Below are 26622 nucleotides of genomic sequence, written 5' to 3'. Positions count from 1 at the left end.
AATACAGAGAATTTACCCTCATCCTCCAGGGTTGGGAAGCTGTGGGCTCCTCTCAGGTCGTAGATATTCTCGTCTCTCTCGCAGGGCAGCTGGCTCACGGACCAGGCGGCACCAGGACCAGCACATTTAGGCACCGTCAATGACACGCGACCCTTTTTGGACGGAGAGGACTTCAGAGCTGGGGCGCAATGTACAGAAACACAATCAGGGAGAGCGGAACCACAAATACACAATGCTTTAAGCTTTTACATGTGTAGGAGCATCACTAGAAGAGTCTTGTGAGACTCATTTTGGTAAAAAGATTTATTATTTGATGAATATTTTATTGGCTTTGATTTATTTTTAGAATAACCACTTTGAAATCTTTAGGAATCCCTAATTCTGTTGAAGTGGGATGAAGACATTTGGAAAGATGTGCTCTTTGAAGCATCTGTGTTTTGATTTTCCACATTTCATTGTGCGAAAAGAACAAGCAGAGGGGTGGAAGCAGCATTTCCCCCTCACGTGGCGTTAAGCAGAACACCTTACAAGGCTTTTAGCTGCCGTATCTGATTTTCCTACAAAGGCTTGGCAGTAAAGGAGACCAAAACATGGCTTTTGACTTTTATGCCTCTTCCCACTCGGCTCCGTGTGACTATGTAAGGCAGCGCCTGGGCGTGAAGCGAACTCACAGGAGCTCTTCTTGAAGACCGTGCTGCTCATGAACTTGAAGAACCTGTCGGCGTAGAAGCCCGGGCGGTGGACCGATACGGTGTCCTGCGAGAGAAGGAGGAGAGATGAATGGGACGAATTGCGTGCTAATAAAATGATCAAACAGGTGTTCGGAGCTGATTAAACTGTCTATTTGTCCCTTTAGTGTCCCGTTTCACTGGGTGACACTGAGCATCGGAGGCGAACGCCGCGCAGAAACACGGTCAGGCAGACACTCGGCTTCATTATTTATGTAGCAGCAGACTGAGATACGACTGCCAGCAGGCTGACAGATGACACTTGGTGTTTGGTTTAGAGTAACAGAGGACAGACGAGGACAGAAGGAGGCCGAGGAAGTGAAGGGACAGCATCACAGTTATTTGCTTTTTACTACCGCCTCTCTGCTGCTCGATATGAGTAACATCTTGGAGCTCACTTGCCTGCGGGGCGTAAAATGCAGAGAGTGTGGCGTATCTATTATAGTCAGTGACGCACAGGAGGCTGTTTGCTCTCCCATATATATCTTGAAGATGAGTGGTTTTCAGAGTGGGGGAGAGCAGAGACTAAGTAAAGAGGATGGGGAGACTGATGGGTCTGATACTATCCTTGTGATGATGTACAGAGTAAACTCCTGAGTGGGTGGAGAGATGGATGGTGCTTCAGAGGTGAAGGAAGCATTCACAAGACACGTATTTCTAGAAAAGTCACACTGGTGCATACTACCAAATGTATCCCCTCAAATTAATCAGCAAGGCGGTGTCTCTGTGACTTTGTTCAGTCGGTTTTGGCCTTAAACCCTAAAAAAGTAAAACCTAAATTTCCGTTTCCCACTGTGACTCAGTCTGTTTGAGTCATTAAGTGATGAACTGAACATAATTTCCAGCACACAAAGTAAAACACCCAAGCGTAGGCTGGCTGAAGCTGCCAGTCTTCCCGGCTCGGGTCGTGTTTGTTTATGGGAAGCCTTCGGTACTTAAAGCGGCCGCGGGTCGCTGCTAATTAAATGTTTGTGATGTGAAATCTTCAAGGCCCACGTAGTTTTCAAAATGCACAAAAGGGTGTCATCAGTGGGGATATTAAGAGAGACGTGGAATAATTTGATTGCCCTCAATAAGAGAGCAAATACTTCATTCAAATTACAAGACAATAACAGCAATCTGCCATATCATTATGACCACATGCCTAATATTAAAGGTAGTCATTGCAATGTCATTAGGACCAGTCCGAAAAAATAAAAATTATAAAGTAGAAACTAAAATCTGCACATTTTTTTCCCCTCACATTGATGGTTAATGTGTCCTTAAATTTAAAATTTGTGAACAGCTGCCAGTTACCTTGTACGTTTGGGATCAAGAAGTCCCCCATTTTTGATGTATTATGTTTGATTTTATGGTTTGCACTGAGTATCATAAAATAAGTCGCTCTTTTTGCCACCAAGACACCTGACTAGAAAGAGACAAGGAACATCTGAGAGTGTCTAAAGGCGTCTCTCTGCTGCTGAGTTAAGTTTGTGTTCTGAACATGATCAGATCCTTATCTGGAGAGGCTGGAGGAAAGGTAAACACGTCGTTTTCTTCTACTTTTTTAGGTGAAGTGGTGAATCCGCAAAAAACAAAAGTTTTCACAGCAGTTCATTGTGTTCTAACAAGCCGAGCGGTGTCATTTAATCTGACCTTTCAACGGTCATAATGTTATGGCTGATCAGTGTAAAACAAAGAAGACACTCTGGTCTCTGTCTGTGTTTTACCTACTGACAACTGATTCATTTGGAGTAAAGCTCAGACAGTGAGAGAAAACAAGGATTAGGCTTTATAGAGAACACAACAATATTAAAATATTACCTCCATTAAATATTGTGGCTGGTGATATAATTAAAACTTGAGTAGCTCTTCCTAAAGCAGGCTTCTAATAAGCTTAACTACACACACTTTGATTTGAATGTGTCTTAACAGGCTTTCACTGAATAGAAACAAAACAGGGTGGTGCTTATATATTGCATTTATATATGCCGCGAGACAAAGAATAACGAGCATCGATGAGGTTAAACAGAAACAAAATTTGACTTCTTGCACTCAAAGTCCATGAATGTTTCATGTCTGTAAGGAGCTCACCCCGTCGTGGACCAGAGCCTTCCACGTGTGCTCCAGCTTCTTGATTAGCCTGCAGAAACGACGACAAGCAGAGTTTACTTGACGTGAAACAGGTCTCAGATAAACAAACGTCGAACATCGCGCCTGCAGGCAGAGAGATGGAAATGTGCTGTCTAAAAGGGATTAAGCCTGCGTAGAAACTATAGCAACCTGCTGCAGGAAGGTACAGCCTACACACACACACACACACACTGATTTAACTCCCATCCCATGTCAGTATTACACAGTCAGAAGCAGAAAGGGCGACCCCGGGCCGACTACGACAACTTGATTTCAGTCGCGGTCACCTGTAGGACTGCAAGATGTCGATGATTCCGATGTAGAGGAGAAGTCGCTCCCCTTTTCCGTTAACAGCTGGAATGCCGCCCATCCTGGAAGGAGAAAAAAGGAAGACATATCTGTCACTGGGTGTGTGCAGGCAGATATTTCACTAATAACGCAGAATTTCCTGAACTAGAAACTACGCAGCAGAATATTATTAAATAGGATTTTAGGAGCTTCATTGAAATAATTTCACCCCTAAGGTTCTGTGTCTGAAAATAAAACTGGTAAAACTCTTGTTCTGTTTGCAGGTGTTTTTCAGCTTTATGCATCTGGATGTTATTATTATTGTTTCTGGTTCATCTGTTCCTGTACGATAAATCTTTCTCCGCTCCCACTGACAGCTTTTCAGCACAGTTCTTCACACATAACAGCTTCCGTGCAGCTCGGTTTCTAATCCGATCTGTTTGTGTATGTGCACATCAAGACAAAGTCAGAGCTCAAACGTTTAGGCATTTTAAAGATGCAACCCGGGCTTGAAGCCGCAAGCCTCAGGATTATAAGATTGCAGCGCTGACCCTTAAAATACAACAGCTCCGGAAAAAGGTTTACAATAAAACCGAAAAAGACAATCTTATTATACCACTGCAGGTCTGTTTAACAGGTCCAGAGAAAACAAAGGGACATTTTTAATTTGTTTACTGATTGAAAAATGTCCAAAACCTGAAGAATTTTGGGAGGAAGTTGAACAAGTAATAGAAAATTCTACAAATATAAAAATGTTTGTTTTTCAAACAAAAGGCTCAAAAAACAGATATGAACATGAACATTTTTAAACGCCTAAAAGAAAGAAGCATAGCACAATAATAATAATGCACATTTGTGAACTAAATGCAGGACAGTTCAAAGGAATTATTCCAATTGTTAACCCTCTCAGGCTCAAAGTAAGTTTTAAAAAATCAGATATTTGGGAAAATTATCATCTGAGTAAAAATAAGGCTCATAAAATATGAATGTGGAGTAATTAGGTATATGCAATTCGCTGTTGCAAATCTGCAACGTCTGCCTTGAGAGGGTTAAAGCATGCAAAGGAACTTGTGGTTATAATAAAGGGCTAACTTCTTTTGTTCTTTGTAAATTAAAGTGGATCATCTTTGATGTGGACTCTTTGTTTCCAGAGTGGCAGCAGCCACGTTCATTTTTCGCCAGAGGTCAACTCACGTGTCGTCAGTGTCGATGGACCCTCCGCAGGCGGCTCCCCCCTGAATGGACTCCATGGCGGTGGAGTACAGGGCCTTCTGCTGGGCGACGGGCCTCTTCTCATCGCTGTCGCTCTGGGAGCCCTCCGTCTGCCTCTCCCTCTCTGCTTGGTCCATGTTGTGCACTCCGAGCAGCAGGCTGTAGTCCATGATCTTGAAGCTTTCCAGCACCTGAACAAAGGCCGCGTTCAAACAGGCGTCAAAACAAAGTGACCGACGGACGCGTGACGCGTTTCTCAACGTATATCCAAACAGTTGAGAACCAGAGCCTCACCAGGCAGTCTCTCTGCAGAGTCTTCACCAGCGCGTTGAAGGTGTCCTGATCCAGCATCAGTCCGTCTGGGATGTCCTGCATGAAGTCCAGATCTTTGAAAGTGGGCCTGGCCTTCTCCCTCTCCTTCTTGGACGCTCGCCTCTTGTAGGTGGAGCCCTTCAGGTCGTATTTGAGGTGCATGCGAACCACACGGGGCAGGACGTTGTTCATCACCACCACGCGGATGTTCTTCCCGCCTGACTGGACGCAGTAGAGGCCGAAGAACTTGGGCAGCAACGTGCGAGGGTTCTGATTCAAGTTCTGGAGGGGAGAGGATGGGAGACATTTTATATATAAAAAAAGAAATAGATTAATCTAAAGGATATGAAAAGAAACAGAAAAAGAGAATGTTGATACATAGTGGACATCTAAAAGGTTTTTTAAGAATTGACAGTTTTTGGAAGAACAGATCAGACCAAAAAGTAGCTTTATTTCTAAGAAATGTCTTAGAGAAGATAACTGTAATGGTTTATTATAACAGAGCACTACTTCTGCAAATATCTACAAATTACAAGTGCTTTAATAATCGGATTGGGTGAAACTACATAGAAATACATTCTGGACTGAAAAAAAAATCTGCTAATAAGGAAGGTAATTATTTACTATTGTTACAGTAAACAGACTACAAATGACAACAGAGCAGGATATAGAGCTGAATACTTGGGCAGATTTGGGGGCGTACGTTAGACAAGCAAGAAGAAAGTTAAAGAATTTCTGAATAGACGTTACCACACAACATAAATTCAGAAAATATATAAATATATATATAAATCAGAGACGGAAACTTTCCTGTATATGAGAAATGACCAGAGTTAAAGCTGTGGAGGTCATGAAGCAGGGCTGCACATTATATCGGAAATTTATCATCATTGGAGTATCAGTGAGTGCATGAAATCAATACTGCACAGGACAGCAATAAACCACAGGCCGTTATATTTCAAGTATTTGGTCATTCCAACGGAGTCTCACTGGCCGTGGTGCCCACACCTGGTGGAGATGATAGTGAAGACAGAAGAGAAAACGAATCGCAGCAGTTCTTTTTTTTGTGACCCAAACTCAGGTTTGCAGGCCGGATGGAGCAGGAGGAGGAGGAGGAGGAGGAGGAGGAGGAGGAGGAGGAGGAGGAGGAGGAGGAGGAGGAGGAGGAGGAGGAGGAGGAGGAGGAGGGACTCGGGTACAGCCTGCTCTAGCTCTGATGTTCATAGGGAACCGCTTAAAAGACGACACACGAGGACGTGAGCGAGAGCAAAGCAAATCAGAGAGTTCTGATACGGACGGAGGATAACAACTGGCGCAATTGCAAACAAACTACAACCAGGTGTGGAGAGAAAAGCAGGAGGCAGAACCACCTGAAACAAACCAGAGAACAGACCGAGAAACTACAAGAGTGCAGAAGATGAAACTAGCGCAATAACTAAAATCATCTCAGCCGAATCAGTTAAAGAACCACAAAATCAAGAAAAGCAGAGCACTGGTCACTAAAAGACAGGAAAAAGAGCAAAAATCCACAGTCCTAACAGTTTATTTTGCATGCCAGAATTCATTTAATTCAGGATGTGTAATTAGCTTTCGTTCGTGCCTTTATTTAGTGCTTTACTTAGAATGACAGGGCCAGTTTTCCATAAGAATAGAGGAAATCCTCCCTATCATTTAATGTAAACCTCAGCTGCACAGAGACGGTTTAAACAAAGATAAGGAATCCTTTAAGGATGGATTCAAATTTGCAGTTATGTTTAATTACCTTGAATTAAAATGTTAAACAGTTAAGAGTGATTTCTTTCATAATGTGGTCTTTTCTTCCCTGCAGAGCTCGCCTCTTCTATTTTCAATCTGTGCTGAATATTTCAGAAGTCAGCCCGCATGAATGAGGTTAGTCGAACCGGGTGCTCAGAGAAAAAGCCGCTCTGACCTTGGGAGCCGGGCCATTAGAGAAACGAGAGCAGAGAGAGAGGGAGCGCTGGCCCATGAAGTGGTGATGCCCAGCATTCAGGAGAAGAGGACAGGGAAAGGTGGGAGGATGACTACGGAAGTGCGGCTAAGAAGGCTCAGCGCACGCTGAGTGACCTTCACTTCCCGAGAGAAGCTGGTAGACAGAGCGGCGTGATGACGGAGGATAAATACACAGGAAAACGGAGCGTCCTCTGGCCTCAGCCCACACACGACCCCTCTGTCAGCGTTAGGAAACACAGCCGCGTGAGGAAGGGGGGAAGAAGAGTAAACATTCTGATGAGACATGCGGACAGAAAAATAATTACACCGAGCGTTATAGCAGGGAGAGAGATACGACTTTTAACCACCAAGGAGGGTGGGAGGAAGAGACGCGTAATAGAAGGGCAATTACACCGAAGGGAGAGGAGCGTCGGCAGGGAGTCGGTTACATCACTGCGATCTGCACGCTGCCCCGAGCCTCAACCAATCAGCTGAGGAGGAAATATTGAGCTCCACCGACGAAGGCACACGTGCTGTGTGTGAGGTTTCACTGCAAACCCAGCAGATCTAAATGAACAGTTTTTGGTTTTTTTCCAAGCTGTCGTTCACGTAAAAGCCTTGTTCTCAGTCCAGCAGCTCTCGCCTCAGGCCTTTCCACGTGAGTGTGCATGGCTGTGCTTTCATTAAAACACTTGTGTTTTTTTTACCAGTTTGACCCGTCAAAGTACTTCAGAGCAAAGTCAACACCGTGGAAAGGTCGCGGTAAATGTGTTGAGTCTTTGACTTCACTTAATGCCTAATCTTTGTGAGGCGTTCAGGTCTGTGGGTCCCTGTTTTTAATGTTTACCCAGAGAGAGAAAAAAAAAGGGACCAAACTCAATGCTTACGCACTGGCACACTCAAAAATACACTTTGCCTGAACGCGCCTCAGGCCTCCTCTTAGTGTGTATCTGCACACGACGGCTTCCATCACCCAACAAACGACAGCGTCAAACATTAGCCCCTGCGTCACGCCGCGGCGCTAGCAGATTCCCGATGCAGCGGCCGAGAAACCCGAAACATCGTGGCAAGTGTTGAATGAAGTCTCGTTGAATAAAGAACATGAATAAACACGAAGCTCAAGGGTTGTGAACCTGCGTGGAGCGGCGTGGGCGCACATGGAGCTGCTGCTGGTCGACTTCATTCATAACGAGGCTGCAGACTGCGGAGAGGGTGGGCCACTGTTGCCTGAAGTCATGCTCTGTTAGGCTTAAGCACAGTCCATCTGGCTACTAAAAAAAACAACAACACCAGCGAGTCTCTTATGAAACCCCATGCCCCGAGGTTTCAGTCGGAGATGAGAGGAGCTGTTCTGTCTGCTTCGCGTGAAAACGACGTCCTGCTTTTTAGCGGAGGAATTTCCAGGCTCTTACGTAAACTCTAATGCCTCTTTCACATGGACCCTAAAGGTACCAGCTCCACTCTACTCGGCTCGCTTTGCGAGCGTTCACATCTGCATTTTTTCGAGGCCGGCCCTGCTTTTTTGGTCAGGAGCTAAGCTTAGCTCCTGTTCACTCATTGGTCGTGGGTGTGACCAGATGCAAGCATAAAGAGCGAACATAGGAATATAAACAACAGCGTTAGCTTACCCCGCAACCTTAGCCGTCTGTCCCCCAGCTGAAGGCGCTGTAAAGCCTGAAACCTCCGGCAGATAACAGCTGTCCTACTCCGCGCAACAATCGCGGCATCCAGAGCATTTCTTCCACTGCGCCTCTCTTCCTGAAGTCTCAGGAGAATCCCCATAAGTTTAAAAAACAGCAACAACACAGGGCCAACGTTGTCCATAGCGCTTTCGTTGTTTACACAACTTGCGCTAAGTTTTGGTAGCTTACCCCCCTGCGCTGCGGCCCCGCCCCCCGCAACACGAGGAGGTGTTCCTCTGCTACCGACCAAACTGGCCCGTGTGAACGCGATGCATTCTTCATCGAGTAGAGCCGGACTTCTGAATTAGGGGCCATGTGAAAGAGGCATAACATCACGAGCGAGGTGGGCATTTAAATAAAAGTGCGCACCCAGCAGCACCCAGCAGCGCCTGCGGCGGCTTCTTCCCACTGACGGTGATAACGACACCGAGCTCAAATACGTGGACACCGCAAAAACAAGCTCGCTGTTAGATTCGCTCAGATCGGCAACACTTATTCACCGTTTAATACCCAGCATGTGTCACCTTCTGGAAATCTGAAAGTGTCAGCGAGTCAGCAAGGAGAAAAGCCGGCGACAAAATGTGGCAGAAGTTGATCTCTGCTACAACATACCGACACTTTCTTTCTTCTTTTTTTTTCCGATTTCCAGAGACGGACCCACACGTACGCTTGGACTTCACGTGCTTTCGTTTGCTTACCATGTAGTATCCCGGCAGCAGTTTCTGTAAGAACTCGGCCTCCTTGTGCATCACAGTCTTGATGATGAACTCGTCGTCTTTTGTCAGGTAGAAGACGGAGCCGCTCGCTCCTGGATTGGACAGCTCGATCAGCGGCTCGTTACAAAGGGAGTACTGCAGAGTCAGACAGAAACAGGGATTTGCAAACCGAAGCATTGCATTGTTGCTCTACAACCCTCTTAATTGCCTGAACCTGTGCATCGAGGTGTTTGTCTGTCTGTTAGCAACGTATCTCATGAACCAGTGGACAGACTTTAACGAAACGCTCAGAAAATAATAACTAGACAGGCATCTACGGCTGATTAACTTTTGGAGTCAACCCAATTCAAGATGGCCGCCACAGCTAATCGACCTTAGCAAACAGAAAAATGGGTATAAGTTGGTGAAATTTACAGATATGGAGCTATAGTTTTATGTACTTCAAGCTGAGAGTCATCCTCAACACTTACCCTGAGCTCATTATCTATTACCAGTTCAGCTCAGATTTCTAAAAGATTTGAAGTTGAGTATCATGTCTGTCGTATTGTTTCTTCGATTAAAGTAAATCTAAATATGCATGTCTGTGTTTTAGGACTTTTCTGTTTTCTGACTTGCAGTAAAGATATTCTGAGTATCTTAATTACTTCCATGAGCTCTGTGTGACAGCCACCGCTGCTGCCACAGCTGTAAATTGTGGTGGGTGGGTTGCATCAGTTAAAAATAAATTGAAAAAAACAAAAAAATGCACCACTATAGCTCCCATTTTCAGCTCGGATTGCAAGATTTCCCTTAAAAAAACCAAAATGTGCTCTGTTTTGCAGGACAAAACAGAGCAGAAAAGTCAATAATACTGTTCCAAGTTAGTTCACCCGTTTGCCCTTCATTGTCTCTTTGTCAGCCTCCTTGTTTCACAGCGATGAGCACAAAACGGGGCACGCTTGCCCTCATATTGTCATCGGATGAGCTTGTTAGAGCTCAATCTGACAACTTCAGTGCAAGAAGGTTGTCAGCAGATCCATCAGAGACGGTAATATTTTAAACGGGGCTCCATGCAAAGCCACGGGCGTGCCAGAGTGCTGCGTGTGGGAAAAAATAACTAAACACCACCACGAGCAGCTCTTTGAAAAGCCAGCTAGTGGTCGAATGCTTGACAGGAAAAACACAAACAAAAAAAGGAAAAAGAAGAGCGCAGACGTACTTAGTGTTTGTGTTTCAGTGAACTGAGTCATTTCTGCACCTTCGGTGTTACCAGAGTTAAAAATATCACTAATGAGGCAGCAGCAAGTTGGTAATAACACATCTCTAGATGACTTATGTGCACATACGCTGATGAGTGCCCACAGGCTGGCTGGGAACGAAGGGAAAAAGCAGGAGGCGATGTGGTATTACCACGTGTTTGGAGTAGCGATGCGTTAAAAACAAGTGGGCATGGAGAACGAATAAACCCTGACTAAGCAGTGGATGTATACACGCAGCGAGATGACTTCAGGCTGGTGAATCACGCTGTCTCTGGAGTTTATATGCTTATATGGAAAGAGACTGGGTGCTTCTCTCTGACCTCCTGGATGCTATATACTCTCAGCTTCTCCTCCACGGTTCTAGTCTTTATTGACAGCTGTTTCATTGATTCACATCTTTCTGTTCACTGTCTCAGTTGTTCTCTGGACAGATTTAGTCCAAGTTGAGCAGACGAATTGCTTCAGCTGATGCTAGTAATTCAGTTTTCATAACGTCTAGCCAGGATAAACCCCCCCTTTTTTATCATTCAACAGAGTTCAAAGCAACCACGACTTTATTTGTTTACGTACTAAATCTTACCAGATAGTCATCCGGCCTGATGCCGAACAGTTCTCTGAAGTAGCGGAAGGCCACGGGAGCGTATGTTTTAAAGCGGAAGTCGGGGAAATGATGGGCTGGGGTGAGGTTACTCCCTTCACTAGATTTGCAGGACAAAACAGAGCAGAAAAGTCAATAATACTGTTCCAAGTTAGACATTATTACATATAGATTACAGTGGCTGGGTTTAAATCCAGACTCGTTACTGTTCCAGGGGAGCACATTTTTCACAGCAGTAGTACCAAAAAACCAACAGAATTTTAGAGCCAGAAAACATGAATTTACAACATACAATAGAAATATCCCAGTAAGGGTTTCTATATTTCCACGTTCAAAATTCCAGACTTTCCCAGACTCAAATTTCTTGTTTTCTGTAAACTTACAGCCTGTTTTTTTTTTTTTTGGTACAAGTACAAACACTTACTTTAAATGACACAACAAAAGATGCACTGCATGGAACAATACTTTTGGAAAGAATAAAGGCATTCTGAGCCCATGTTTCAGGTCCATTTGGATCCAATTAACTCAACCTGTGATGTAGCACTTAGCTATTTTCCTAAAAATGTTTCAGAACAATAACTAAACCTATAACTATGTACGTCTTTTATAATAAAAATTGAAAAAGAAAATCACTATTTGAAGCATTTCTTTTGAGAAGTTCCAACTGAGATGTTTTTTTCACTTTCTAGTTTCTTTTTTTTTTCCATGGTTGGAAACCTGAAAAAACCCTAACAAGAAATACTTTTTGGGGATGCGAGAGAACCCCGCCTGATGTGTTATCACTGACAGATGTGTAAAGTGCTAACCTGGGGAAGAAAATGCTTTCCACCACGTAGAAATCCTGCATCAACACATCCCTCTCAGGCTTGGAGCTCAGGTTGCCCACTGTGTAGCCGATTCCCAGCTGAATGGCACCTTTCAAGGCTGATGAGGTCGTCTGCAGGGGCGAGGAGGAGGAGGAGGAGGAAGAGGAACTTAAAGTGATTGAACAGGCAACTTTTTTAAAAAAAGGCGGACTGGACATTACAGCACCTTCTTGTAAGTAGTTTCTCCTGACGCGTCCACTCCTCTGTGGCCAATCTTCTTACCCTGACCGACCTGGCCCGAGGACGAGGGCATCTGATGAGACGGAGACAGACCGATTAGGGTGACAGGGATGTTTGCGTCTGCTCAAAAAATAAAATACTCCACACAATAAGGGCTTACAATGCATTTTTTTAAAGTAGGGTTGTGTGAAGTACTTAGTATCTTACCTGCAATAGACAGGAGTCTCTGAGGTTTTTATAAATAAGCCACCAGAGGAAAGTTTTGTCAATTAAAATAGTTAAAATGCTGAAGTGCTTTGGGTAAATGCTATTTTAATTTCTTTTTTTTATTTTACACTGCATCACTTTAGCATCAGAAGGTGTTAAATCTATAATATTATGTTTGCTTGAACCTTTACAAATTGTTTGAGTTGTCCTTTCAGTAATATAAGGCAAACATGTATTCTTCTGGTGGCCCTGAGCATCATAAATCCTTCACAAGCCTCCGTACTGAGAGCAAACTGCAGGTAAGACACTGACTGCATCAGAAGAACTTTACACAACCGGTTTAGTGCCAGATTTTCGAGCTATGATGATTTTCACTGGACAAGAGCTTAGACTTTAGATCACTGAAGTTAAGAATCATTAATTAAAGAAACCTTGACCTCCTTAACACCAAAACTGTTCACAGCATGATGGCTGCTCAGACTGTCATTCATACTTAGCAAAAACTTAATTATTAACACGTCTGGTAGGGTTGGAAGGAAATACAGTTACACCGGGGGATGAAAAAGTACTGTATTGCTTTAAATACCGTCCCTAAAAACTTTGCTGTGAATTTAATCCCGGTTCTTGATTGTTTGAAGAGTGTACTTCCTGTAAACTCTTCTATTGCGTGGCTGTTGATACCACCTAACCTTCATGTCTGGAGGGGTTTTAAAAGTATATCCACTGAGCTTCAGGTTTGAGTTGACGTTAAAACAGAAATAAATTCTCAGTCACTCTAATGACACAGACATTAATATAACGCAGAATGTGGAGCGCCAGAGGAATGAGATTTATCATATTAGAAAAGAGTGAAATCACGTGAGTCATGAGGACACAGTGTTTACACTTTGTATTGTCTGACAGACAGCAAACTGACCAATCCAAACACTTTTAAACCAACATTTTCATGTTTTACTTTAGCTAAAACACCAAAAAAGAAGAAAATCTGGAGATGGAAAATAATAAAAAAAAGAGGTAAAGACAAGACCCGAAAGAGTCCGTGACCATAGGGTCAGATTTGAGCTCACCTCTGAGATGAAGGCTTTCTTAGCGGCTGCATCTGAAACAGACAAACAGGGGAGAGACGGAGACGACGGCGTTAGTTGCGCTGGGACAAGACGCTCCATCACTCTGAATCATCGGTGCTCTCCGCGACAAAGATGAATCCCAAAGGGTGGTGGTCGAAGCAGCCTGACATTATGTAATAACAGCGTCAAACACAAGCAAGGGGCCTGCCGGAGCCACCACGGGAGACAGAGACGTCAGCTGCAAGGGCACCGAGTCCTCCCTCCAAGCTCCGTGCTCTTGTTTTTATCACGCTGACAGCCTATCATAGGTCATACTGATGTAAGGCGTCTGAGGAATAAATATTATAAGAGTCTTAAGCAGACATTCACAGAATGAACTCTTATTATTTAGTTTTCCTTAACATGACAGAAACATCAGATTAAATGCACTTTAGGCTGTAGGAAAAAACAAAAAGGTTAACTTTCTGGTAACGAGTGCATTCAAAACCCAATCAAAGTCTCAGTTTAAGATGATATGTGAACAATTAAACACAATTATTCAGAAAAGCATCTGCCTATTTTGACTGTAAGATTCTATGACACTTGTTTGCTCAGGTCAAACAGGACACCTCATCCTCCACACGTAAATAGTACCGTGTTTGTTGCAGTCATGCGGCCTCGCGCCTGTTATGTTTCGGGTTTAATAACAAGCGGCGAGAGGCAAGTTGTTTTCACCAGGAAGGCCTGAAATAGATGCAAAATTATAGACGCGTAATGCGCAGCATAATAATGGACGGAAGGGCAAGGAAGGCAGGAAAGAGAGGGCACGAGTGGAGAGGAGCGGGGAGAGGCGATGAAGAGCAGGCTTCAGACAGGGAGGAAATTAATCAGCCTGCACTGGATTCATTATAAACTCTATTGCACTTAGCTGCCCACAAGGAGCTGCGGCACAGCCGGACTGTTAATAACACAGATAACAAGTTTTAGACACTGTTGGATCAACGCAATCAATCTGTGCCAAATTAAAGGCCTAGCATTCGTTGAATGGATGCACATCGCCTGCCGCCTTTCAAACCAAAATGAGTTCATCTTAGGTTGAAAGAGGATGAAGCTGTAAGCATTTTGGTCATACTTTGCAAACGACGTAAGTGATGTTGTGAGATCTCGTGAGATGTGTTAGCGGACGTTGCTTGTGAATTTCTGTACGCGCATGTTAAATATGGAAAAAAATATGGAAACAACGATTAAAGCTATTCATGATTGCATGAAATGAGTATAATAGAAACTAACAGAGATGAAAGTGTTGAGTCAGACTAAGCTTTAAAGCACTGACGAGGGTGTCTAAACTACATCTGAACATCTGGGCTGAAGTTTTGTAGATGTCTAAACTTAGCTGTAGATGTCGAAAACACCTCTGCATTTAATCAAAACTGGGCGAAAATAAGAAAGTGTGGCTTACGTGAGAATCAAACTCAGGATTCCTGGTTTTCAAACACTTCTCACATCCTACTGAGCTAACCTGCCACACCTAAAAGATGGCACGACTGATATCAACCCTAACCCTATTGATTACCCGCTGCGAGTGCTCTGATTGGCTAAGGCACGGCCATCATAATCCCTTTCAGGCTGAGCTACAGTTGAATCCTGTATTAGACTGTGAGTAATTTAATAACAGTTTAAACAGATGGAGCAGGCTCGTGTGCTGGGTGTGGCCTGAGGGCTGCCAGCTGACCATCACTGCTTCAGAGCTTTCTTCAAACCAGCACGCCGCGCTCGGGTGTCGTTCATCAGCTGCGACACAGCTGATACTAGTGCCACTCAGGAATGAGCAGCTTGACTCCGTGTCCGCGGGCTCTCAACTGATATCAGCCTGTGTGCTCCCCGTGTGTCCGCCGTCCGCCGGCCTCTCGTGGACGTCCATGTGACTCAGCCGGTCCCCTTCCAACTATCTCTACCTCTCGCTCCCTCAGTTACACGTCTTTGCACATAACGAGCAAGCCAACGCGCGCCAGCGAAGTGCCCCGCAAACCGGATCGTCGGGGGAATAAAGTTTAAAAGGGAGAGGAGAAAAAACCCCAGAAATGTGGCAATGGAGGAACGTTTGCAATGCAGATAATTAAAGAGAAGGCTCTCTCCTCCTGTTTTACCATTCCTTACTGTTCTCTTGTACCTGTGCACACACGCTCAGCTCTTTCACATCTTCCATTTATGTATTTACACCTGCCTGCACTTGTTAACGACATGTCTGCATGCAGACAAGTTGTATTAAAATATCATTTGTAACACTAAACCATACCAAAATCTTCTTTTTTACTTAAATGTACATTGCTGGATTTAGCTCAAAAATGAGAGACGCCTGAAGACAAAACAACATTAGTATTTGGAGCCATTTCATTAACGTTAAAGTCCTGCTGCGACGTCATATTACGATTATAAGTAATTAACTGTTAGTGGAAGCATTAAAACCATGCCTTGGAGCAACAAGGGGAAATGTTTTTTTTTTTTTTTTTTACCGAATTAATAACATTGCCCAAGAAACACTGAGATAATGCGGGTATAATTACAGTAAATTAAAAATGTATTTTACGAGATGAAATAAAAATGGTTTATTATTCAGCTGCCTTTTTACTTTTAGCAGGTTCCCTTGTGGTGAAGAGACTATAAATCAGGGACATGAGGGAAAAATGGGTCCTACTCCTGCATTATGTGGCTGCAGGCTCCAGAGATCTTCAGGGAACGGAACAACAAATAGGCTCTTGAAAAGAAATAGCTGCTTATTGAGTTTGCTGCCTAGCTGACCTGCTACGTGTTGCTTTATAGCTTCTTCTTGTGACCCCTGAGGGAGTGGCCCATTACCGGCTGGTAATGGAAATGCATAGCAGAACAAAACGCAGGCTTTCATGGATCTCTTGTATGCACCCATGCGAGGTGAACGAACATCATCAGGTGTTTAACCTTGGCTCATTTATACAAGACAGTCGGTGCAGCTTGTCAATCCACACAAAACCACTCATTACCATTTTCCTGCCGTACCACAGAGCAGACCTGTCTTATTTGCTTCCCAGAACTTAGTTAATTCATGAAAATGCTTGTGCACCCAGCCCATTAATGAATTATACGTTTAATTTTCCCTAATGACGTAAATCATGGAAGCATCGAGATCTGCAAACACACATAAAACTAATTCCTGTCCAAGCTTGCTCAAGAGCGTGCGAGCACATATTTTGAAACACGCTGCTCTTACTGTTCACCCCGAGCGTAAAAGAAATATGTATCGTTTTCTCAAATTTCCCTCATCCCGGCTTTAAAACCTTTGCCAATATTCCGATGTGGAGCTGTTATGACTCGTGATACTGTCTGTGTCCGGGAATTCGACATGTATGTCGCCTCATATTTGTGCTCGCTCGCATGCGCGCCTTTTCCTCCCTCTTGTTACCATGGCGCCCCGAATCGAGGTCAACCAGCGTTTCTACCACTAGCACACGTGTGACTGGAGTCAAGAGGCAGATGCTGCCTCGTACATGTCCTCTCGTGATGCCGTAGAAGGCGTTAGCGCAGTCACAGAGCAACATACGGTGCAGGCATGCTGCACGTGCATGAACTGTGTGTGTTCACTCACTGCTCAACATCATGAATGACTGAATGAATAAGGAAAGAACACCAGCCAGAGATATTTATTTCAGCAATCAGCTGACTTAAAATGCTACTGGACTTTCTGTTGCTTTCCTGAGCCTAATTATTTTACACAAAAATCTATATAACCACATAAAACACACTCCAAGTACAACGCTCCCCATACAAATATTCATCAATTTAAACTATTTTTTGTGTCTTTTTGCTTTGTTTTTACCAAAACAAGATCTTTCTCTCATCATCTACAAAATTGTGACATACCATAAACACCACGAATCCAATCTTTACCGGTTATTGTGTAGTTAATATATCGCACACATACTAGCTAACTCTAAGCTTACCCTTGCTAATTAATGTTGGCAGCACTGGTCACTAAAAGTCAATTCTTGGCCTCCTGGGGAAAAAAAATGAAACTGTCACATTATTTTTAACCCATCAGAAGGTGTGTTTTACTCCTTATTTGTCCTAAATTACACATGTCAAAGTCAAGGCCCGCGGGCCAGATCCGGCCCTTGGTAACATTTTATCTGGCCCCCAGGGTAACATTTTAATTTATTGGATCTGGCCCTTCAGTTTGTGACAAACTGGGTCTCTGTTGATTCTCATTTTGCTTAAAAAAAACTGAGCCTATTTAGTGAAGCCGTCTCGCGACACTGACTTTGAAGACACGAGAATGAAGTTTTGATTTCTCAGTAATGTTTGATTTTGATGTGGAAAGGGCAACAGAGAGAATCAAATGGGTATGATCAAACTTGTTGATGAACTTGCAGCCAAGAAACAATATTGGGTATCTGCCTTGAGTTCATGTGCATCATTAACTCTGCTTCAGTGTATGTTGTCTTTTTAGTATTTTCTAATTGTTTGAAAGGTAATATTGGCAGCTGTATGATTAGATTTTTATTGACGGCTTTTTAGCTGGTTTAACGGAGAATGCTAATGATGTCTTTTTAAGTTCAATCTATTTTTCTTTGTTCATTAAAGCATGTTTGTTCTTAACTGTATATAATATGAAACTGGGAAAAGGAATTTGATATTTCTATATGAATGATTTGACATATTACATCTAAAACCATGGTTAAGTTATGTACTTTTTTCAATAAATATTGATCTAGATTGGCCCTTGGCTAGGACCAAGTTTTGAATTTTGTCCCCCTTGTGTAACTGAGTTTGACACCCAAGCTGTAAAAGCTGATATTCGTTCTATTTTCTCCTCGAACGGTCAGCCTAAAGGATCGGATTTTATTCTGATCTGAGAAGCACAAATACTTTCAGTAGTCGAGGACTAGCTTAAAAACAAGCCAAACATCTGAGTACCTGGTTAGAGTATCAGAACGCAACATCTCACTATTAGTCATCATCTCCTTGTTTATTTTTAAACTGTTTATGTTTCTTGCTAACGGCATTGTCTAACTCAAAGGCGATCGATGCAGGGACTCCCTGAATATGAACTGAGCTGAGTAAGAGGCTGTTTCTGAGGCGATATCTTGGCAGGGACGAAGTTAAAGTGCAGATATTGACTGGGGAGGGTTAATTGTTCCAGCAACATTTCATTATTGTGTCAACGTGGGCCTGACCTCTTCTGCGAAAATCAGAATTAATTTTTGAAAACCTGATTTGCAGAGCAAAGTGAAGTAAAACATGCAGAGTATTTTAGCCAGTGAAGAATCTGTGGGGCCGTGGAGGAGCTCGGTTGTTCTTTCATGCCCACAAGGCTACAGAGATCCAGACAGACAGATCTACCTCCAGGAACTTCTTGAGTCAGAATATGTTCATTTATGGTTCACCTCAGCCTAGGTCACGCCGCTGTGCAGCGTTATATTAGAGTGGTGTTTCTTTTACAGTACGAGATGGCAAAGTGATCCTAAATCAATGCCGTCAGGCTGTTCCAGCCTTGATCTCGGCAATCAGCAGGGTGGGTATTTTTCCATGATCACACCAGTCAGCCAGCGTGGTTCTCAGCGTCCCTGTCTGGCCTCGGCCCAGAATGAGCAAGCCCAAAGAGTAAAAAGAACCGAGTATGTTTGGTATGCACACTGGTGTCTTGAATATTGTCTTTTTAAGTCTGAAACTTTAAAAATTGACTATACGTCTACATAAACTGGACTAAACACTAGCACTAATTACGAATTACACAGAGATGGCTAAAATATTATTTATAAAAACAAACACTCAGCGTTGTATGGACACAAGTGGATGAAGTTATCATCAGATACCCTAAAGGTCCTGTGTTTATATTCATGTTTGTATCCAAGTATGGGAAATATTCCTCTAAAAGGACAATTTCTCCTCTCTCAGCTACTTGGGTGGTGACACCTTATAATTACGGAGTCATCAACTTCGGAACGATAAGCTTTTTAAAGAGCCTTTAAATGTGCCCCGGCAGAACAGCGTCCTAGCAGCCTCTGCGTGTAAACACACAGAGACGACGACACGCGGACAGACACGGTATACAAGTTACTTACACAAACATGCAAACTGTAACTTTAAAAGGTGCTTCAGTTTACTTCACGGGGACTGTCTGAGGATCTGTGAGCTACCTGCAGAACACCAAGTCATCATACAGCCTCTTCTCAAAGCTTCAACCTGAAAGCCACAACCTTGTTGACAAAAAAACCCACCAATTATGCCTCTCAGAGCGTTGCAGCGGCTGCTACGATATTGCCCCGAATGAATATTTTTCCTCCTGATTTTGGTATTCTAACGCATTAATTTGCACTGATCCTTTTCCCTAAAACATATTTTCGACAGAATCTGTTGGATTTGCCTCACGCAGAGAAATCCGCTCTGTCTGTTTGTTTTCCTTTAATAAATGCGTGAAGGGAACAGATAAATGTTTGAAACTATGCCAGGATATTCCTTATGATCAACAGCAACGCGGAGAAACTAAATAAAAAGCTTCCTGGCTATAACTGGCTCCGAAACAGACCGTTTTAGAGAGACTTGGGAGCAATGATCTGAGATGCAAAGCAATTAAATACAAGGAAACAAAACCGAAGGACTTTTGAAAGATTTATGAGAAACACTGAGTGTGTCGTTAATGTGATTAGTTCATTGATGGGAAAGTAACAGAATGTTAGTTTTAAAGATGATCAGCATATTTAGCTTCTTATCACAGCCTCACTTCAACAACATGCACCAAGTTTACTCAGCTTTCATGGCTAGTGTTAGGTTTTAAGTTGCTAAATCAGCTTATCTGTTGCTCAGATCAAGTCAGAAATATCTAAACACATACTTGAAGAATTTTGTACAGATATTTATGGCCCAATATTTATGTGACAAGCAACATTAGGTATCACAGTGATAGTTACTGTGATGCAGTATCCCAACGTTTTGACCTACTCTGAATGTTTTTCATCATTTTTTTTACCCTTTAACAGTCTTTATGTGTGTAATAGTGTGTTTTTTCTCTCCCTTGTGGCATCTTTAGTTCAGTATTTGTCAATAGCAGAGTGAGCAGCAAACAACCTCCTATCATAATTGTCAAAGCAGCTACTTAACCGTTGTTATTTTTTTTTCCCCAAAGATGATACTAGACAAAATCAAAGAGACATTTTGGACAAACCATGATTAAACTTGATTAAAAGGTACTAACTGTGAGCTTCAAATGTGAACAAACGTTCTCGTGATCATTTTACATTTGAAATCGAAACAAAAGAACCAACATGGAGGTAAAATCACGGCTGTAAAAGATTCCTAGAGTCTGTTTCTTTTCATCCTTGTGCTTTTCCACACACCAGGCTTCGCTGTGGTTTATGAGGATTAAACCTGATTTTTCGGGGTATTTTTAGGGCTCGCGGAGACAGGCAGCAGCCATGCAAATCCAGCCAAATATGGTAACTATTACTGCACTCTCCCAAATCCCAATCCCATTCTCCCCAGACTACAAGGCTAAGTGTCTGGATTATTTGGATAAAACGGCACAAATGTGAGGACAGGTGGACCAGACAGTCTGTGTTTCTGGGTTGGCAGTTTAGTAACCTGTAACCTGCTCCTGCAAATAATGATACAACTCTGTCATTTTTGTTCATTATTCAAACACTAACTAATAAATTGGTACATTTTCTTTTAATCTTTACTGTCCACAGAATGCAGAAAAGGTTTATTATAAAACAAAACAAAAAAAAGGAAATAACTCTAAAAACCCTACACCTGTTAGTAATCAGTATTCCTGCCCAGCTTTTATTGTCCACACCAATTATTTTTGACATTCAAACTAAATGTGAAGTGGCTGAAATGACGGGTTCGGCAGCAGTTAACGACACCAGACAAACAACCACAGCTCTGAAGGGTCGACGGTTGCGTCTAAATTTCCCACTTTGGATGGAACTAATGGAACAGGTGGGTATGAAGGTTATTTATTTTGCCTTGGAGAGGCCTGAAAAGCTCAGTGGACTTTGAAATGGAAATTGAAGGAGATGTGATGAGCTGGCCTTATTTCCGTGGAATCCAGCGGCTCGCTTAATCCGGTGATGGCGGCGGGTCTGATCACACTGTAGGAGCGCGCGGGAGGACAAGAACCAAATGTCAGCAAAGTGGCAGCTCCTGCCACCCACTCTGCAGACATCTACCTTTGTCTGAATACTGCACCAATTCTGACAAAGTTGGGGCATTGTGTAAAATGTAAATAAGAACAAAATGCAATAATTCGTAAATCTCAAAAACCCATTTATGTACAATGGAAACTGTTCAGTTGTCAGACGATTTGAAATTTATTCTGGAAACCATTAGTGCCACGTCTTTGGTACTAAAAAGGAGAGGAACCATCCAGCCTGTTAACAACTCTTGAGACAGACTGTTTAATCAGCTGACCACTTTTTAAAAATCTGCAATCATTCATGCCTTTACATATTTTAACCAATTGAGATTTCTCTTCTATGTTTTATTCTTAAGCGTACAAGATTTTCTAAGGGTTGTTAAAAATATACGCTTATGTAAATTAAGCAATTATTGCTATTTTTTGCTATGTGAAAATACATATTGCCCAAAAGCCTAAATAATTGTTGTTGTATATCGGTCACAGAAAAAGTCCTATCGACCTATTGACCTTGAATCAACACATAGTTCAAAAGCCTGCCTCTCTGATGGTATGGGGGTGCATTAGTGTCTATGGCACAGGCAGTTTAAACATCTTGGAAAGCACCATCAATGCAGACCAGTACAGGTTTTAGAACAACATGTGCTCCAGGAGCTGAACTGACCTGCCTGCAGTCCAGACCTCTCATCAATTGAAAACATTTAACGCATCAAGAAAGAAAAAAAAAGATCAGCAAAGACCCAGGATTGTTGAACAGCTAGAATCCTCCATCAGACAGGAATGGGACAACATTCCTTCCAAAACCTCCAGCAGCTGCTCTCCTCAGTTCATAGATGTTTACAGACTGATGCTTTACATGGAACAACTTTTAAAAAATGTGTTGCAGCCACAAAGTTCAAAATGACCTTATTTTTCCAAATAAATAAAACTAAATAAATGGTACAATTTCTTAGTTTAAATATTTGATATGGTCCCCATGTTCCACTGTAAATCAAGAATGGGTTTATGAGATTTGGAAGTCATTGCATTCTGTTTTTATTCACATTTTATACAAAGCTCCAAACTTCTCAGAATTATGGTTGTACAAAAGGCAAAGTATTATTTATGAATGCAGAAGTTTAATAAACATCTGCTTTTGTACACTGACTGGAATGGGCTAAATGCATCAGTACCACTGATTTCATAATATATGCTTAAGCTGGCTGTACATTCAGCTCCTCTCTGCAAAATGATACACACATAAGGGCTTAAAACTTGTGCAATTTGAGTTTGTTTTCCATTACTGAGACCTCGGATCAGAGTTGAGCTTAGTGATCCCTGCTGAGCCTAAAAATACAGCAAACGTTTCATGTCCTTTTATGGACAGAAGAGAGGAGAGCAGCAGAAGAACCGATCACAGAAATAAAGAGGGTGTTGATCAGCCTCTGTCCTGTGTTACTGCTGAGAGCAGCACCTTGTCCAGCCTTAGTGACTCAGTTGAAGGTAAGCTGCTGCAGGAACATCGTTGCACAACAATGCAGCTCGCCGCTGGTTTCCTCTCTTTTGCGCTTGCACTGTGAATTATATTTACATTTATGCAGAAATGTTTTTTTCTGCACAACTACTACTCACACCTCTGCACTAAATTTCCCTACAGTACAAAATGAACGTGGGGCAATTTAATCATGGCCTCACAGGTTGGCCACGTGCTTCAGTGTTATTAAAGAAGGTTTTTCCAGCCGTCATAAGTGCTTTCAGCCCTCCTTTTTGGAAGCGCATGTGCTTATCTTGGACATGTACCACAAAGCGCCCCTGAAGGCTGTCATCCTAATGAAAACAGAGTGAAGAAGAGGCAGCTGCAGGTACGCTTTGGTTACTCAGCAAGGTGTGCGCTGTGAATTTATCGCTCCTCCAACGTGCAGAAAGCCGCCTCTACCGTTAGGCAGAGGGAGACCGCGTGCATGCTCCGTCTGAGACTTAAATTCTTCCCGTGGCGACGGGAGGCCAAGATGAATACTAGCAGATGAGGCAGCAGCAGCAGCCTTGGGTTTCTGCAAAATACAGAGCCAAGCAAAAATCGCCCGCCTGCCCGCGGCTGTCGATTCAGTTCAAAACCGGAGAGAAAATTAGTCCTTGACCCCAACTGCAGACAGACCTCACGGCAAGGAATGCTATAATCGTGTCATTGTGGAGCGGAACATGTTACAGTCCAGCTGCAGAACAAGCTGTTAGCTGTGACAACAGAACACCATACCATACCATACCAACTTTATTTATAAAGCACTTTATACACCAACAGGACCAAAGTGCTGTACACAATCATGAAATACAGTACAATCATAAAATAGAAAGGTCAAGTATAAAGTATAAAACACTACTAAAGTAATTAAAATATTAACAATAAAACAAGGTCAAACATCTCAGATTGTGCCAAAGGCCAAAGAAAAAAGATGGGTCTTAAGAAGGGGTTTAAAAACAGCAAGTGAAGAGGCCTGTCTTATGTCCAAAGGAAGGTCATTCCATAGCTTGGGAGCTGCCACAGAAAAGGCACGGGGAAGAAGAACCTTTGTGCAAATCTCCTAAAATGGGATTCAGGCATTATGGCTGCATCTCACTAAACCCAACGTCCGTTGTTGACAAGCAGTCACAACCTAAAGCAAACGGTTGAAGGTGAAGACACACTTGTGATAAAACATTCATTAGAGGAAAATATGATAAATTATGTATATTTTAGGTATATATCAAAGGTTTAGCCTATTTTAGTCCAAAGTTAGTAGATGTGTATGTTCAATATTATTAATTTAGACTTTGTTTACAGTCAACTAAAGTGTCATCAATAAAATGGTGGTTTTCATCAACTTATTTTGAATTGGTTAGCTTTTTATTTAAGGACATCGGAGGCTGGATGAAGATCATTTCACCTCTGGTTCTCCAGCTGTATGTATGTCCATGTGTGATCTTAAAAACAAAGATACTAAAGGTCAAAACCTTCGATGTGGTAAATGAACCAAAAGGGAACATCACTGTAATTATGTCCATCTTTTATAAACTTAAAGAAAATTGAAAAATGCCCTGGTTGTTTGACCAATTTCTTTAAAATTTGCTTTTGTAAAAAAGGAATAGGGGAAAAAGTCTGCAAACACTAATGTTTTTCTATATCCTGTTTTTTTTTTTATACTTATCCAGACCTGGAAAACACTAAAAGCAAATGCCAAACTTTTCAAGACTGCACAGGAACCCTAAATGTGGCAACCTTGGAGCCTACACTCTTATACTTTACAATATTTCAAAGTGTTAAAGCTCTGATTTCTCTGATATAATGAATAATGTATCAGTAATGAAGAGTTTAACAGCTGAGTTATATCTCCCCTTCAGTACGCCTGTTTAATAAGTAAAAAAACATGTGGATAATGTAGATACAAAATGCTTTAGCGACGGGTCAAATGGCTCACTCCGTCTTCAACAGAGCGCTAAATCCCACCAGTAAATCCAGAAACTGTGGCTAAGTCATCATGTCTGCTCTGACTTAAAGATCTCATCTAATTCATCTCTGCCCTCTGAATCCACAGCAAGTCCTCCAAGACGAGGAAAAGCAGACTGAAAGTGCCAACTAGGGCTCACGCTGTTAAATGAATGAACACAACTCAGATCCCTCTGACCCTGTGGCGGCGTTCTCCTCCACTCCTTGAGGCTCCGACGCAGACCCCCTCTGCAAACAACCGGCAGCTTCGTTCTGAAGTTTCTCCTAAAATCTGAAGATGCAGCTAATTTATGACGCATTTCGGATGTTGTGTGTTTTGGCGTCCTTGTGCCGTGACGGTTCGGCGCAGACGTTTTGGACGGGTACGGGGGAACAGGACAACGTGGACGTCAGTCGCAGCTGATCACTGCTCCCCAAGTCGGCGCACGTTCCATTTCACTGCATTTTGTCAACGGCACGCTGTCTGAATATATCTTCAGTCTATCAAGCATCAGTTTTTTTTTCCTCACAAGCACTCAACCCACTGAGAAGCTCGCTTTGAGTGTTTCACATTCTATTTATTTTCTATTTTCACATCAAGAGCTGTCGTTCGGTTCTCTATTGCTTTTCGTTTTGCATCGAGTCAAATTAACTGGAGCTGAATAGAAACACTCCTTGGGGTTTGTTCTTCTTCTGGGAGAATTGCCGTATGTTGAAAAACATCAACCAGCATTTAGCATTTGCTTCTCTTTCCTGCTGTACCAAACCAGGACCCTCGTACCCAAACTGTGACCTGGGCGCACCGTTACGCCCCCTAACTTTCTGGTACTTTTGGCAGCTTATTCATCCATTCAAACACAGAGAAAAACGCCATCTCCGGTTGGCATCGATGCAAGTGGATGTCCGGACGAAGGGCGAAAACTCTAAAGATATTCAATTAGCTCTCAAGGGAAGCCAAGATAAGCTCAAATTCGTCAGGATTAAGAAAGTGGAGCCAGTGCATCATTGTGGTTTCTTGGTGAAAATGCTGTGCCGAAAAGTCTGTGCCGAATGAACGAGCTGCTCAGCTCTGTTTGGCTCCTAACACACACCTTCGATATTCAAATGCTTTGACTGAAAATAAACGACTAAAAGGTTTAATGCTTTTATAGATAGGAGTTACATTCGATAAACAAATTCCAAAGTGAACACATAAGCCTACAACAAGGCGAACGCACCTTTAAAAGATACTCTGAACAATATGTGTAACAATTCAGCTCTTTCTCCTGGATGAAAATAATCACTACCAATTCTGTGTGGGTGGTTCTCCTAAGACTGACGGCTCTGTGACTTCTCCTGACTGCGCTGCTTGTGCTCCATGTGCTGCTTATAAAATAATAACAGGCTGCGCGGTGGGCACATAACTCTCCTAATTGAAAACAGCAGGCCTTCGCTTTATTCCCCTTTGAGGGAAGTCAGGGCAGCGTGACACAGCAGCCATCTATACTGTATGTGTGAAAACTGAGCCGGAGCCTCAGCCGAGGGCTTTTACAACTGCAAAGTCATCCTGACTGAAGAAACACAGCGGGAACATAACGCCTCGCGTTATATTGTTGAAGGTGAGAGGCGGGCGATCGTGCTTTTGCCCATGTTTGCATGTTTGTTAGCACAATATCTCAAGAACCACTGGACGGATTTGAATGAAACTCCCAGGTGTGGTGATTTGGGTTTTTTCCTGTGTTTTGTTTTATTTCTGTTTTAGTTTATTGGTTTGTGTTTAGTTTCTGTTTTCTTGTTTTTCACTTTCTCATTCCTCCTCAGTCTATTTCTCTCTCTGCATTCCTGCCACGCCCACTTACACCTGTCAAAGCCTGCTAATCATGTCACCTGTCTCCACTTACC

The 26622-nt window shown here is 42.7% G+C and overlaps 1 protein-coding gene across 3 annotated transcripts in view; it reads right to left on the bottom strand.

Annotated features, from left to right (window-relative positions):
* The window catches only part of pip5k1ca (phosphatidylinositol-4-phosphate 5-kinase, type I, gamma a), a 43093-nt gene that overhangs the window by 11665 nt on the left and 4806 nt on the right, over positions 1-26622 (bottom strand). For all 3 annotated transcript variants that reach the window (XM_037974291.1, XM_017407352.3, XM_017407353.3), the window contains exons 2-12: positions 13157-13188; positions 11869-11955; positions 11643-11773; positions 10819-10936; positions 8983-9135; positions 4635-4934; positions 4323-4531; positions 3128-3211; positions 2802-2850; positions 672-756; positions 17-178 (exon numbers count right to left, since the gene is read on the bottom strand). In XM_037974291.1, coding sequence (XP_037830219.1) covers positions 17-178; positions 672-756; positions 2802-2850; positions 3128-3211; positions 4323-4531; positions 4635-4934; positions 8983-9135; positions 10819-10936; positions 11643-11773; positions 11869-11955; positions 13157-13188 — 1410 coding nt within the window. The remainder of the gene's footprint in view (positions 1-16; positions 179-671; positions 757-2801; positions 2851-3127; positions 3212-4322; positions 4532-4634; positions 4935-8982; positions 9136-10818; positions 10937-11642; positions 11774-11868; positions 11956-13156; positions 13189-26622) is intronic.

The sequence above is a fragment of the Kryptolebias marmoratus genome, linkage group LG24 (assembly GCF_001649575.2).
Source record: "Kryptolebias marmoratus isolate JLee-2015 linkage group LG24, ASM164957v2, whole genome shotgun sequence".
Taxonomy (NCBI): domain Eukaryota; kingdom Metazoa; phylum Chordata; class Actinopteri; order Cyprinodontiformes; family Rivulidae; genus Kryptolebias; species Kryptolebias marmoratus.
This window is presented reverse-complemented; position numbering and strand designations above follow the sequence as displayed.